Source organism: Pagrus major, chromosome 8, assembly GCF_040436345.1.
Source record: "Pagrus major chromosome 8, Pma_NU_1.0".
Classification (NCBI taxonomy): Eukaryota; Metazoa; Chordata; class Actinopteri; order Spariformes; family Sparidae; genus Pagrus; species Pagrus major.
Genome location: NC_133222.1, coordinates 12,465,067 through 12,479,455, shown reverse-complemented (window position 1 = coordinate 12,479,455; position 14,389 = coordinate 12,465,067). Strand labels below are relative to the sequence as shown.

Below are 14,389 nucleotides of genomic sequence, written 5' to 3'. Positions count from 1 at the left end.
ATTTATTCTTGGCAGATGAGACTTTATGCAGCTGAATTTGTAGATTTCTGGCTAGTTTTCACTTAAAGATGCACTATGTAGTTGTGGAGAAGAAATCCAAACTCAGAATTTTGATATTTACAGTATTAATGAGGTAATAATACAAACTCAGTATTTATGTTTTTCCATAACTGAATAAACAAGCTGTTCTCAGAGGAAAATAAGGTCCCCAGAACACTGTTTGAAGCTAGAAAAGTGGCAGGGTCCGCCACATATAAACAAAGTTAAACAGTATGAAACTGTGTTTAAGGTCAGTCTTTCTCTTCTGATTAACATTTCTTCCCCAAAACGACATAATGCACCTTTAACTTAGATTTATCCTTTATCTATTAGGCTTTCATACCCACAATCCGTGTTCCTGTTATAATATCTCACATACTGGTCAGTGTTAATAGCTCATATATACATTGATTTCTCCGGCAACACCTTATAATAACCATCGTTAATAGATGGTAAATGTTTAGTTAATTTAATTTGAATAGGTATTTGATTGCTAAACAATGAAATTCTATATAGACCATAAACAAGCAGTTGTAAAGGTCTATAAACAAAATGTTTATAGATGAACTATATTAACTATTTACACAGTATTATAATCATCTACGGCAACTTTTCAATAAACAATTGCTTAATAAATGGTTTATAAAGCCTTTCATTGTTTGTTAACAGTCAAATTACTATTAACTAAAGTTTAATTAACTATAAATTTACCATTTAGCAATTATTTTATTGTTAAATGTTGCCATTTCTCGTTGTTTGTCTATTTTGTTTACTCGTTGGTTGTTTTGTCAGATGCACGCAATATGTTTATTTGTTTCATCTATTCCTATCGTCATTTTGTCCGATTGTCTGTGTATTTCTTTCTCTATCTGTTAATTTTGCCAAGTCATCATCTAATATACAGTACTGTAATGTCTTCACAAATATAAAAAACAAAGTTTTAAGCCCTTCTCGCCGGTCAAATAAGGCATTCAAAATAAAAAATACACTCTATTGGAAAGTAACATCCACTTTCTAAGTACTATGGAGTTTGACTTTTGCTTTATTAAAACATTTCTCTTCTCTGTCTCTTTCTACATTTATTTCACCTTCCAGATTAAGTTATATGTTTTTTCTACTGCTGTATATTTTTATTTACGTAAACAATCTGAATACTTCATCCACTTCTGTAAATACATAAATATACACAATACATTGTAAAAGGCCAGTAATGATCACACAATCTCCTGGACACACCAAACATGGTAACTCCAGTGCTGCTTTGTGTCAAACACCACAGACTTCAGCTTCAGCAGGTTTTTATTGACTAGTTAAAAAAGCTGTGACGACAGGCTTCATGTGACTTTCTGCTTTGACACAGAACAGACCACAAAAATAACCTCTAAACTGACTCCAACACTCACAGTGTTCAATCTGAGGCAGATGTAGGAATCACTCAACCAGAAGGATAATCAGTATTTTAACATCTTATTATTGATTGTTAAACTCTTGAGCTACAGGAAGTCATCAGATAAATGTGGTGGATTTAAAGTCACACAAAATGCTAATAATATTTTTGCATGTAGGTCATCAAAATGTAATCTACTCCACCTCAGATAGATGGATGGATACATACATAACAAAACCCACTAAAGATTTGAATGAATGTGACACGACTATGTAATATATTCTTACACTGTGGCTCAAAATAGCACCAAAAATTTGATGAGCCCAGAGGAAGTTTTAAATACAAGGACAACAGCCTGTAAAGCACGAGCTAACTTTATCCAGTGGAGGAATACTCACTTCCTCTCCTACTTATAGCGATGTAAAAATACTCCATTACAACTGCTTACTCAGAGAAGAGAACGAGGGACCGAATGTAAGTATGTAATTATTGTACTTCAGGAGAAATTCAAGACGAAAATTACCCTGGGATTTCGATTTTACGCTTCAGTACTTCAGTTCTGAGGGGACATATTTTCACTCCACTACATTTCTTTGGAGGTTTTTGTAACAAGTTATTTTGCAGATTAAGATTACATTAAGATACATACAACAATAATATAACAGGAACGCCTCAGTAGCTCAGTTGGTAGAGCGTGCAGCCCATGTGCAGAGGTTGTGTCCTCGCTGCAGCCGCCCAGGGTTTGAATCAGACCTTTGGTCCTTTGCTGCATTCATCCTCCCTCTCTCATCCCACTTCCTGTGCCTCTTCAGCTGTTCTATCAAATAAAGCCATGAAAACGCCAAAAAAACAAAAATAATATAACACTCATAGGTGCACTTCTTCTACTTGATGAGTACTTTTGCTATTTGAGTGCTTTGGTGCGTTTAAGTGCTACTTAACTTTACTTAAAGATACTACAAGGCGCTTTTAACTGGTTATGAAACAGTCTCCAATGAACATGGATGCCTCCTTTGAGCTACATGAGCAAACGAGACCATCAGGGAGAATATTGGATGTTTCTGTTTTATTATTACAGTTATTCTTAAAGGATAGTTTCACCCAAAAATGGAAATTTAGTTATTGTCTTCTCAGCCACTTGTCGATGGAAAGTCAGGTGAAGTTTCGTAGTCCACAAAACATTTCTGGAGCTTCACGGCAAAACAGCGTTGCAGCATTCTCCTAAACAACTGAAGTAGATGGGGGCTTGTTTTAAAATGTTAAAAAACAACTGAAAAAATAACATGAAATGTATTGCTTCTTTCTTTTACTCGCCTCCAAAACAAATTAAACTTTAAACATGCCAAACCAAACCAAAAACTAGTGGTGACAATAGCCGCCTGTTGTGTCATCTCATGCCGCCTGTGTCTCTGTCAAAAAGCTCCACATGATCACACCGCACAGACTACAGCTGACAGCCAACTAGCTTTAATATATAATTGTAATATCAAAAAAGTTACTAGGAAGTTTCAGCCATTAGATAAATGTAGTGGAGTAGAAAGTATATTATTTCCATCAGACATGCAGGAAAGTTGAAAACTTCCCACAATCAAAATACTAAGATAAATTACCAATGTCTCAAAATTGTCACAGATACACTCTTCACCTCTGACCTGATTGAATACAGGACAATAGCAGACAGGCTGTCTGATTGACAGCCTGCTTTGTTGGATGTGATACTGAAGAAAAGCCTTGAAAAGCTGCTGGGGTCAGATGTACAGCTCCTCTGTCAGCCTGATGAGCTGTGGCAGAAGAAGCGGACAAACAGGGAGACAGGCTGCACGCTGCTTGAGGATAATCCTGTCTGATATGCTGAGGACCAAAAGAGCTGATTTGCAAATTTCTGCACCGCATTGAAACGACCCTGAAATGACACAATGGACTGTAAGCATCAGACAGACAGACCGAGACCTTGGGCAGTGGATGGGTGTGACAGCTGAGGTGAATGTGTGATGATGCGCTGCACGTCCCAACCATGTGGAAACATATGTTAATACCAACTAACACACAATAAAAGAAAAACTAAATTAAAGCAGAAATTATTGCTTATTGTCATTTTTCATTATGTACCAAAACCAACTCATTAATAATGATGAGATTTCACATTTGGGGGATATGACATTGTTGATCATCACAAGACTGTAATGATATCTGCTGTTGCATCCTCTGGGTTACATCAGGACAAGGAAGGTATCTGAATAAAGGAACACGTCTGCAGCATCTGCTGGTGGAGGACGGACCTGCAACAGACCAACTTCATAATATATTTATCAATGTTAAGATGGTAACAGGTTTCATAAAGGCTCCAGTCTTCTTAGTTCCTTGTAACATATATGCAAATATTTAGCAGTTAGACAACAAAACAACAGAGGAAAAAAAAATATTAAAAAAAAAAATGTATACATAAAAATTACATTAAAGGATTAAAGTTCACTTAAAAATTATTATCTAGTCACCCCCACATCCACAGAAAGTCAGATACAGTTCCATCGTCCACAAAACAAAAAGTAGCCAGGGACTTGTTATAAAATGTAAAAATAAATAAATAAATAAATTGGCTCCATACAACTCGTCTGGCACAATCCAAGTCTTCAAGCCCTGAGATCCCAAATTGAATTAAAGGCAGTTGAATAATAGACATTATTAACACCCTTGACGCACAGTCAAACTTGTGCACCTACTTCAGAGAGAGTGAACGCAAACGCTTTAAGCTTGGCAGCTACAGTGCAGGTTTTGGCTTTTAAAGGATGTAGATAACGCCTTAAAAATACATTTCACATATACTTCGCTTGTTTAGGAGAACGACACAACACTGTTTTGCTGTGCAGCTCCAGAAATGTTTTGTGGATGACAAAACTTCACCAGGAGGTGAGTAGATATTGACTGTTGGGTGAACTTATCCTTTTAATCTACTTTAATTTAATATTGTGAAAATAAATAAAAGATGATGACGTCAAAGGGGATGAAAACTTTTATAGGCATTGTAGCTGGACTTGGCATGGCACCATTGCAACCATTGGTAGTATGGAGACCTTAGCCTGGAATTTAGCCTGGAAGTGTGGGCATGATTTTAGATTATTTAGCATTCAACCCGAGCCACTTTTACTCTGTGCTTTTTGAAACTTGTTCTGAATTTGTTAGGAAGAAGAAATAATGTTTCGATGTGCTATCTGTCAAAGTATGATAATCATCTTTAAGAGGCAAGGTTTCATGGTCAATGGTCAACTCTTGCCATTGTGGTCATTGTTGCTGCGGAGTGCTAAATGCAGGCTGTATTTTCTACCTTTCAGAGTACTGCCAATGTCTCCTCACCTGAATAGATCTCATCAGACTAAGTACACCCCTTCATGGAAACTGCACTCTCCCATGGCCACACTGCAAAAACTGCTCAGAAATGTGTGAGGAACATGGCAAAGAGCTCAAGGCGTCAACCTAGCCTTCCCGAAATCCCAATCCCATAAAGTGTCCATGCGAACAAGTCTGATCCATGGAGGCATCACCTTGCAACTCACAGGACTCAAAGGGTCTGCCAGCAATGCCCTGTTGCCAAACACAATGGAACGACCCCAGGGTCAGAGCCAAGTCTGATCCATGGTGAGGCCTCCATGGATCAGCCTTGTTCAGGCAGTTTGCATTCAGTACCAACTCATCTACAGAGGACACCATCTCCACTGCCCTCCACTCAGTCTTCACACACCTTGAAAATAAGAACAGCTACATCACAATGCTGTGTTGATTTCAGCTCCGTATTGAATACAATCAAACACTTTGGGCCTGAGTACAACACTCTGCAGTTGGATATTGGACTTCCTCACAAACAGACCCCAGACAGTTCGGATTGGCAGTCACACCACCTCCTACGGAGCCCCCCAGGGCTGTGTGCTCAGCCCCCTCCTGTTCACACTTTACACCCATGACTGCACACCCAGACATCAAGCAAACTCTATTGGGAAGTATGCAGACGACGCCACCGTCATCGGCTACATTGTTATCAACAATGAGAGCTCATATCGAGAGGAAATCAAAAACCTTGTAAACCAAGGAGCTGATTGTTGATTTTAGAAAAGACACACACCCCTCTACATCAGTGGAGCTAAGGTGAACATATTTAGGTTCCTGTGAATCAACATCACAGAAAGCCTATCATGGACATCACTCATCTCCACCAAGCTCAGAAACGATTGTACTTCTTAAGGAAACATAAGAAGGCAAAATTACCATGCCAAGTTCTGGTCCACATTTACAGAGGAGCAATGGGAACATCATAAACTGGCATGGTTCGTTCACAGCCCAGGACAGGAAGGCTCTACAGTGGGTGCTTAAAACTGCCCAGAACATCATTGGTACCCATCTTCAGAGAAAACTTTTTTTGTCTTTTTGAAATTTTCTTTTTATTCGAAAAATAAAGTTATTACCATTTTCACTGCATATAACCTTTACAACATTACAGACTTTCCCTGATCCACTTTAAGGTATTTGTCCATCGTTTAACCCCCTTTCTGTTGGGAATTAGGAAAGGTGGTTGCAGGAAGTCTGAATGTCTTTGTCCATATTGCTTTTCCAAGAACTGAACTGGGGGGCTTACGTCTTACAATCGTCCACATGTACATATATGGAGAGGGCATGTGGTCACAAACATTGACTGCTCTTTATGCCGAAACAAACTAAGTAAACAAACTGTCTTTGTTTTCATTACTGAACAAACTGAACAAACTGACATTAAAGGACAACACAACTTCATACTGCTTTTCGTTGTTTATATGTGGCGGACCCCGCCACCTTTCTATATTCAAACAGTGTTCTGGGGACCTTATTTTCCTCTGAGAACAGCTTGTTTATTCAGTTATGTAAAAGTTTGTATTATTACCTCATTAATACTATAAACATTACAATTCTCCAAAACTACATAGTGCCTCTTTAACGCATCAGTGATGTGCGCATGCTCCTGGACTTTAAAGTTTATTCTGATGCAGATTTTGAATGCAACACAACAGGCCACTGTATGATTTCTATTTTTACTCGAGTAGCCTACTTTCTTCCACCACTGCGAGGCTGCATTTGAGGGAAGTGTACAAGCGACGTGCTCCCGCAGACTGTTTCCGTCTGAGCGCACAGAGCACTGTGTAATATTCAGATGAGCCGTTTATTGAGCCTATTGCACATCAGCCGGTGGTCCAGGATATACTGTACGCCGATTGGCCCAGAAACCCTCGAATGATCGGCTCGGAATTTGTACTGAATGAGTGGGTGAATGAGTCCGTGAACATACTGGGGGCAAGACAGAGGATGAATTTTGGGGATGTGTACGATTTAAAATGGATGTGAACGCATCGGGGGCGCATAAAAGTGAGGCGGTGTGTTAGTGTGAGTGAAACCCGAGCAGAGCAGCAGCCGAAATCTGGACACTGTAAGTCTGAAATATTTTTCATCTTCATGCATGCAGCGGGCCTGGACAAGCCTGTCTGTCCCCTGCTATCTGCGATCAATGTTGAATTAATCGACTCACGGACGATAAACGTTATTCGACAGACTGTGATTGTGTTTAAAATGTCTGCTTTGTGTCCTATTTTTGATGGATGCGACTTCTTGCTGACACGCGCTGCCATAAAATGAATAGTCTCAAACGCACAAACGGGCTAAATATAGATTATTTCCAAAATGTGATCATCTGACTGTGTGCACTTGGCCTATACATCCATGCATGTCGACACAGACAAATGGTGATCCCTCCATATGTAATAAAAAAAAAAATCCGCCCCGCCTCACCAAAGCAGCCTCCTCGTTGTCGGATTTCATCATTAATTATTAGTGAAGATATTCCTCTTCTCTTTGTCTTACTTCTCTTGTGTTACAATCAGCTGGGTGGTTAAAGTAAAGAGAGCAACAGGTTAAAATCCTCCTCCTCTCCCTCTGCACAGTGTGTGTGTGTGCCTGCAGACTGTCAGCAGGGTGTTAAACACATCATTTTCACATCCAGGTGTTAAACTTTGTGGCTGTCTGGATCTTTAGTGTGCAGGACCGGTGGATCCAGGCCAGAGACAGCACTGAGGATGGGAGGTGGAGGCCAGCTGACGGAGCCAGGAGAGCCGGGCAGCAGGCGAGCTGGTGGCGTTTACACCTGGGAGGAGGTGCAGAGCCACAGCAGCAGGAATGACCAGTGGCTGGTGATAGATCGAAAGGTTTATAACGTCACAAAATGGGCCAAGAGGCACCCAGGAGGGTTTCGGGTCATCAGCCACTATGCTGGAGAGGATGCCACGGTAACACAATTGTTTTTTTTATTATTATTATATAGCCTAAATAACACCTTTCTGTGAATATAAGTGTCTTTTGTTGTTATTCATAAATGTCACTTTACTTTACCTGATGCTTCTACTCGACTCCATTTAAAAGCAAAATATTGTGCCTTTAACTCCATTACATTTATCTGTAGGGATGGGAATCGAGAACCAGAACCGTTGAGAACCGTTGAGAACCGGTTCCAAATTGTCCGATCCATCTTAATAATATAATTCTGAGCAAATCAATTTCTTGTATCGATGCCAAAAAAAAAAAAAAAAAAACCTAAATGAAAACAAACGTTATGCAAGTATCCTCTTATCTGTCGGGATGCATATCAAGAACTGGTTCCAATTGAGAACCGGTTCCAAATTTAACAGCGGTGCTTTTGCACACCTGAGTCACATGCATGCCTTTTTCTAAGCAGGTTTGTACACTGTGTTCAGAGTCAAAGATAATAAAACAGTCGAGTTCATGCTGAAAACCTGTGCAGGCCTTCTTCTTTTCCACACAGTAAATTCATCAGGAATCAATATGGGAATTACCAAACGATCAAACGGATACACAAAATCACTGGTGGCATTGGTATCAATAAAATCTTAGCAATTCCCATTCCTTTTTATCTGACAGCTATAATTATTAGTTTTTGAACAGATTTTTTAACAAAAAATAAAAAATAAATAAAAAAATTCTGGAAAAATCGTGAAAAATGTGCAGCAGAACTTAATTTGTTCTTCTCTTGTGTCCCATCAATCATCTAACGTCCCCTTATATTTATTATATGACTCTTTGGAGGGTCACATGATTCGTTGGAAACTAAACTACCCAACTTCATATAAAGTTCTTAAAAGTAAAGTAGCTCCACCTCAACCAGCTAAAGCTAAGTGAAATGCTGTTTACAATACGATACAATACGTTACGATAAGATGCAACACGATATGAAAGGATATGATGCGATACGATATGAAACGATACAATACGATACGATGTGATGCAATATGATACGATACCATACGATATGATATGAAACTAAACGATACGATACGATACGATACGATACGATACGAAAGTAACAGACAACAGGTGGGACAATAGAAACAATACAATACTTATTGATGCATCAATATTAATAATCAAAACAATTCTTTCTTTGCAGAACCAGGACTTTTGCTTTTAGTACTTGAATACATTTTGCTGGTAATACTTCTGTACTCTTACTTAAGCAAAATGTTGAATGCAGGACTGTTTTGTTGTATTGCCATTTCACATCAGTAAATATTCTGAGCTTCTGATAAATGTACAAAACTGTTTATTTACTGCATTGTATTGACAGGATTTCTTATTTCTTTCCTCCAGGAGGCGTTCACTGCTTTTCACCCTGATTTAAAGTTTGTGCGAAAGTTTCTGAAGCCCCTGCTGATTGGAGAGCTGGCAGCGACAGAGCCCAGCCAGGACCGAAATAAAAATGTGAGATACGTCTGTGATTCCTCATATAAAACCTCCGCATTCACGTAGCAGCAGCTTTAGTGTCTTCAGTGTCAGTGAGACAGCGTGGCAGGATGAAGAACATGTTCAGAAACACCTTAGGAAAAGGAGAAGGTCAGAACTATTCACAGATCTGTTTTGTTATTCATGAGTCTTACAGTGTTCAGGCACGTCTGAGATTCTTGACACTCATGTTTCATTAGCTGTTAAATAACTCAAACCGCCTTAACACCTTCTTCTGTGTACCAGAGCCCTGCTGCTGTGCCTCATCAAATGATATTAAAAAATGCTTTTTTCCTTAAACCTGTCTGTTTCTTCCTCTCCTGCTCGCAGGCAGCAGTCATTCGGGATTTCCACACTTTACGTGTGCAGGCGGAGAGCGACGGTCTGTTTCGAGCTCAGCCTTTGTTCTTCTGCCTCCACCTGGGTCACATCCTGCTGCTGGAGGCCCTCGCCTGGGTGATCATCTGGCTGTGGGGAACCAGCTGGACGCTGACTTTTCTGGTGTCGATCATCCTGGCAACTGCTCAGGTGACCCCAACGTCGTTATCTCTAACCAACAATAAGTCACATTCTGCTCCAAACGAATCCTAACATTTCTCTTCCTCTTCCCTAGACGCAGGCCGGATGGCTGCAGCACGACTTCGGCCACCTGTCTGTCTTCAAGAAGTCTGGCTGGAATCACATTTTGCACAAGTTTGTCATCGGTCATTTAAAGGTTATTTGTATTCTCAGATCGATAATTCTTCTCTGAGAATTTTACACAGATATTAAAACGTTGCTTTCTTAGGGAGCCTCTGCCAACTGGTGGAATCATCGGCACTTCCAGCATCACGCTAAACCCAACATCTTCAGTAAGGACCCTGATGTCAACATGTTGCACATCTTTGTACTCGGAGACACTCAGCCAGTGGAGGCAAGTCGCACAAAGCCGATATTGATCAAAAAACATCCAGTTTAATCTAGTTTTTAGAGTACTGTAATCTTTCACCAGCCGCTCATTCTGACTGTGTCTTCCTCTCTGTTACAGTACGGCATTAAAAAGATCAAATATCTGCCCTATCATCACCAGCACAAGTACTTCCTTCTTGGTATGTTTTCTTGGAGTCATATAAAAAGAGTGAAACTATAAAAACTGTGCAGGGATAATTGTTGTCTTCCTCTCTTTTAGTCGGACCGCCGCTGCTCATTCCAGTTTACTTCCACATTCAGATCATTCGCACCATGATTTCCCGCCACGACTGGGTGGTAAGAAGCTGTCTTCAGATCTTCTTTTTGATATGTCAGGTTACATGCAGGCTAATAGTCTTAATAATAGTGCAATATTTTGAAGAAAGATAAGTATTAGAGTGAAAATAGACAATGTTGCATGTTATATTAATCATATCAATGTTCTTGTCTTGGGAAGGATCTGGCTTGGTCTATGTCTTACTACCTTCGCTACCTGTGCTGTTACGTTCCCCTGTACGGCCTGTTTGGCTCACTGGCGCTCATCAGCTTCGTCAGGTAAATTAAGTTGTTGGTGACACTCTCTAACAAGACACACTTTACCAAGTGGATCAATGGATCAATTGAGAGCTTTTAAATGATTGATTATTGATTTTTGAGCTGAATGCTCTACAGCACCACTTTCAAAATGTCTCCATCATGTACTCCTCCCCCAACCTTTAACCCTTTTCAACCAAAATGAAACTTTGGACTCTCATCAAACTAATGGAAATATCTGTTCACCCACACTTTAACCTAAAATGCTCTGAGGGTCTTGCAAGATAGACAGTGAACAATCTAAAATGGGAGGATATGGATTCATTGTTACTGAAACTTACAGTAAAAAGCAAGAAAAATGAAACAGTAATGCTTTATATTAAAGTCCTTATATTAAAGTAAAAATGCTCTTATAAGTCCTTAATTGTTACTTATTCACATTAATACGGCTTTATAAATGTTAATTATAGCATTGATAGCAAGTTTATTGTTCATTTATGAGACATTTATGAGCACTTTTGAGAAATTTTGTTAACATTTTAAGACGCTTACAGTAAGAAGGTTAACAAAAGCTTCATGAGTGTCTTATAATAAAATAATAAAGGATTCATAAACTAAATTTAAAAATAAGTTTAGGTAAAATAAGTTTTTTTCTTAAGATCTGATAACTGCAAAAAGCAGAGTTAACTGTCATTAAGTGCAAAGTTAACTGCTAATTAATACATAATAAAGTATGTATGAATCTTAATAAAGCAACGAAAAAAGGTGAGTGAAGGTTTAACAATTACATAATAGTTAAGTTAGTTAAACTCAACCAATGTGTTTGTTATGCTATTATAAACAACTGTAAAAAACATAATGAGGCTATTATTAACATGTAAATAAGCTTATGAATGGGTAATAAGCATCTAATAAGGACTTATAAGGCCATGTAACCTATGTAGCAGTGCTTTTTACAAGGACCTTAATATAAAGTGTTACCAAGAAGACAAGTCATGGTGGAGGAGGATAAACACAGCTGAAATGCCCTCAGCAGTTAGAAAGTAGGGAAGTAATTTAACACCTTGATCACGTGGTGTAACACATCATTCACTACTGGTGTTGTATTGTTATGAATGGCAGGTTTTTGGAGAGTCACTGGTTTGTCTGGGTGACTCAGATGAATCATCTGCCAATGGACATCGACCACGAGAAGCACCATGACTGGCTGACCATGCAGGTACCTGCTTTATTCTCAAACACTCCCCACGGCTACCTGCAGGTGCTGCTGACGTGTTGACTCACCTGCACTCTTTGTCTCATCCTCTGCTTTAGTTACAAGCCACCTGCAACATTGAGCAGTCCGCCTTCAACGACTGGTTCAGCGGACACCTCAACTTTCAAATCGAACACCAGTGAGTCAATGTTGAGTCTAAGGACTCAGGAGAATAGTGTGTTCACCTGTTTGGAGGGAAGAAGCTCAAAACCAATAATTTGTGACGAGTCATTTCAAACTCTAACTGTGCAGCCAAACATACTGAATGTCGTGTATATTAACGCGTTCTTCAGCGTGGAGTATCATTACAAAAGAATAAACATACATCAAGTCAGGGTTCCAGACAGGGAAGATTTAGGCTTTTGAAACACATCATATAAATGAGGTTTATGTCAGGCATCCTTCATTACACTGGACTGAACAGTAATTTAAACCCCAGCTGTTGACTTGTTGGATGCTATTATGTCTGATTGTTTCCCATCTGTTCCTTTCATCTCTGAAGTTTGTTCCCTACGATGCCGCGCCACAACTACCACCTGGTGGCCCCGCTGGTCCACGCACTGTGTGAGAAACATGGGATCCCTTACCAGGTGAAAACGATGTGGCAGGGCATCGTCGATGTTATCAGGTAAGTCCAATGATGACAGTATCACGTTATTTACCGCCAGGATGAGACACATTGAGATTGTCAAAAGCCAAAAATACAGTTTATTTTAGGCACTCTATAAACTATTAAAATGCGTTTATTGTCGTGACATCACGTTTCTGTATCAGGTCTTCTTCAGGGAATTTCCTTCCGATGACCATGCTGTGACAATAAACACATTTAAATAGTTTATAGAGAGTGCCTTGGACCTTTCTTGTGATGTGTATGTTTTATTTGATATTGGGTTAGGCCTGATTGAATTAAAGGAGACTGTAAAGGACTTTTTTTTAACCAATTGAGAGCTCTTCTTCCAGGGAGCCCTGCCCAAGACAGCAAAAGAAAGATGGTTCACATAAAGAACAATCACATGAAAAAATGCCAGATGTTAGAAAACATACAATTCATAAAAGCAACACAATGGAAACACAGTAGTAAACGAAGAGAGGAATAAAGGTCAAAGTGATAACGATAACACTTTCCAAGGATTATGTAAAACAGTGACCTTCAGGGTGGTTTGTAAAAGACTTTTAAAAGTATTTAAGTAGGAGTGCTTCTGAGGTAATGTTATGTTCTCAGTCTGACGAGGCTTCAGATTTCCTGAACTGACGTATAAAGTTAAAGTGCAACTGAAGACAAAATGAAACAATTTGTGTTTTGTTTCACATATTATACATTTCTTCAAGACTGTTTTTCCTGCAGGACAAAGAAGAGTGGTGGGCCACCTGTCTGATCGACTAATATTATAGATTAACTGATGTTTTTCTTTTCCAGGTCACTGAAAAACTCAGGGGACCTCTGGCTCGATGCTTATCTCCATAAATGATTTCTTCTCTTTCTGTACCTTGAAGGAGTGATGTTTTTTTCTCAACTTCTGCATCATACATTGATTGTATCTGTGTGGTTTTATAATCTAGTTGATAGTGTGGGAATGATCTTTTCTTATCGTTGGTGTTGTAATTCAGTCTTTTTACATTCTGTGCAGGACTTTTCTCTACATTGCCTTACAGTTAACTGAACAGCAGTGGTATGGTGTTATAAATACGATTATAAACACTGATTGTGAGTTATTTAAAGTGATTTTCTTTCTTTATTTATCATGTGATACACTTTGAACAATCAAAAAAATGACAGACAAAAGAAGAATCTTGTGTAACTGAGGATGATAATATTATGCGCTCAACCCTTTCATGCATGGTGTTCATTTTAACTGTTTAAGCTGGAGTACCATACCCAGTAACAAGGTGGAGATTCCCCAAAGCCCTGTCCACAATTGCATTTGATTATTATCTTCGTGTCTCTTTGTCATTTCGAGATATGGCATCATTAATACAAAATGCCGCATGGATAACAAGATGCAACAGATACCTTTGTACCTTTTTTCAACAAAATAAGGTGTTTAAAAATACTTTGATGGTGATATGCTGGAGTATGAATTCAACAGGTGGCCAATTCTTAACAGTTATTCCTGGATAAACTTTTATACCTTTGATACACGGTTTGTGCTGCAGTGGACATTTACGTAACTCCTTGAAGATAGCATACAGTATATTGAAAAAGGTTATTAACATGATTTTTTACTTGTTTCAGAGTTAAGTCAAAACATCTAAGAAAAAAAAAATCTTAAATTCATGCATGAAAGGGTTCATTTTTAATCTGTCAAACTTCTTCTTTACTTGCAACTCTTGTTCTGATTTTACAGTATACAATAAAGAATCTGCATTGACTGTTTCTCCACCTCTGGCATCATTCATCCACACAAACACAAGAATTAAGC

The 14,389-nt window shown here is 38.9% G+C and overlaps 1 protein-coding gene across 1 annotated transcript; it reads left to right on the top strand.

Annotated features, from left to right (window-relative positions):
- Positions 1 to 6,689: 6,689 nt before the first annotated feature.
- Positions 6,690 to 14,339, top strand: fads2 (fatty acid desaturase 2). The gene is made up of 13 exons (XM_073472389.1): positions 6,690 to 6,872; positions 7,475 to 7,725; positions 9,101 to 9,211; positions 9,563 to 9,760; positions 9,846 to 9,947; positions 10,020 to 10,145; positions 10,260 to 10,320; positions 10,401 to 10,477; positions 10,638 to 10,735; positions 11,837 to 11,933; positions 12,029 to 12,108; positions 12,472 to 12,597; positions 13,387 to 14,339. Exons 2-13 carry the CDS (start codon positions 7,516 to 7,518, stop codon positions 13,436 to 13,438), a joined length of 1,338 nt encoding a protein of 445 aa, XP_073328490.1. The 5' UTR covers positions 6,690 to 6,872; positions 7,475 to 7,515; the 3' UTR covers positions 13,439 to 14,339.
- Positions 14,340 to 14,389: the final 50 nt, after the last annotated feature.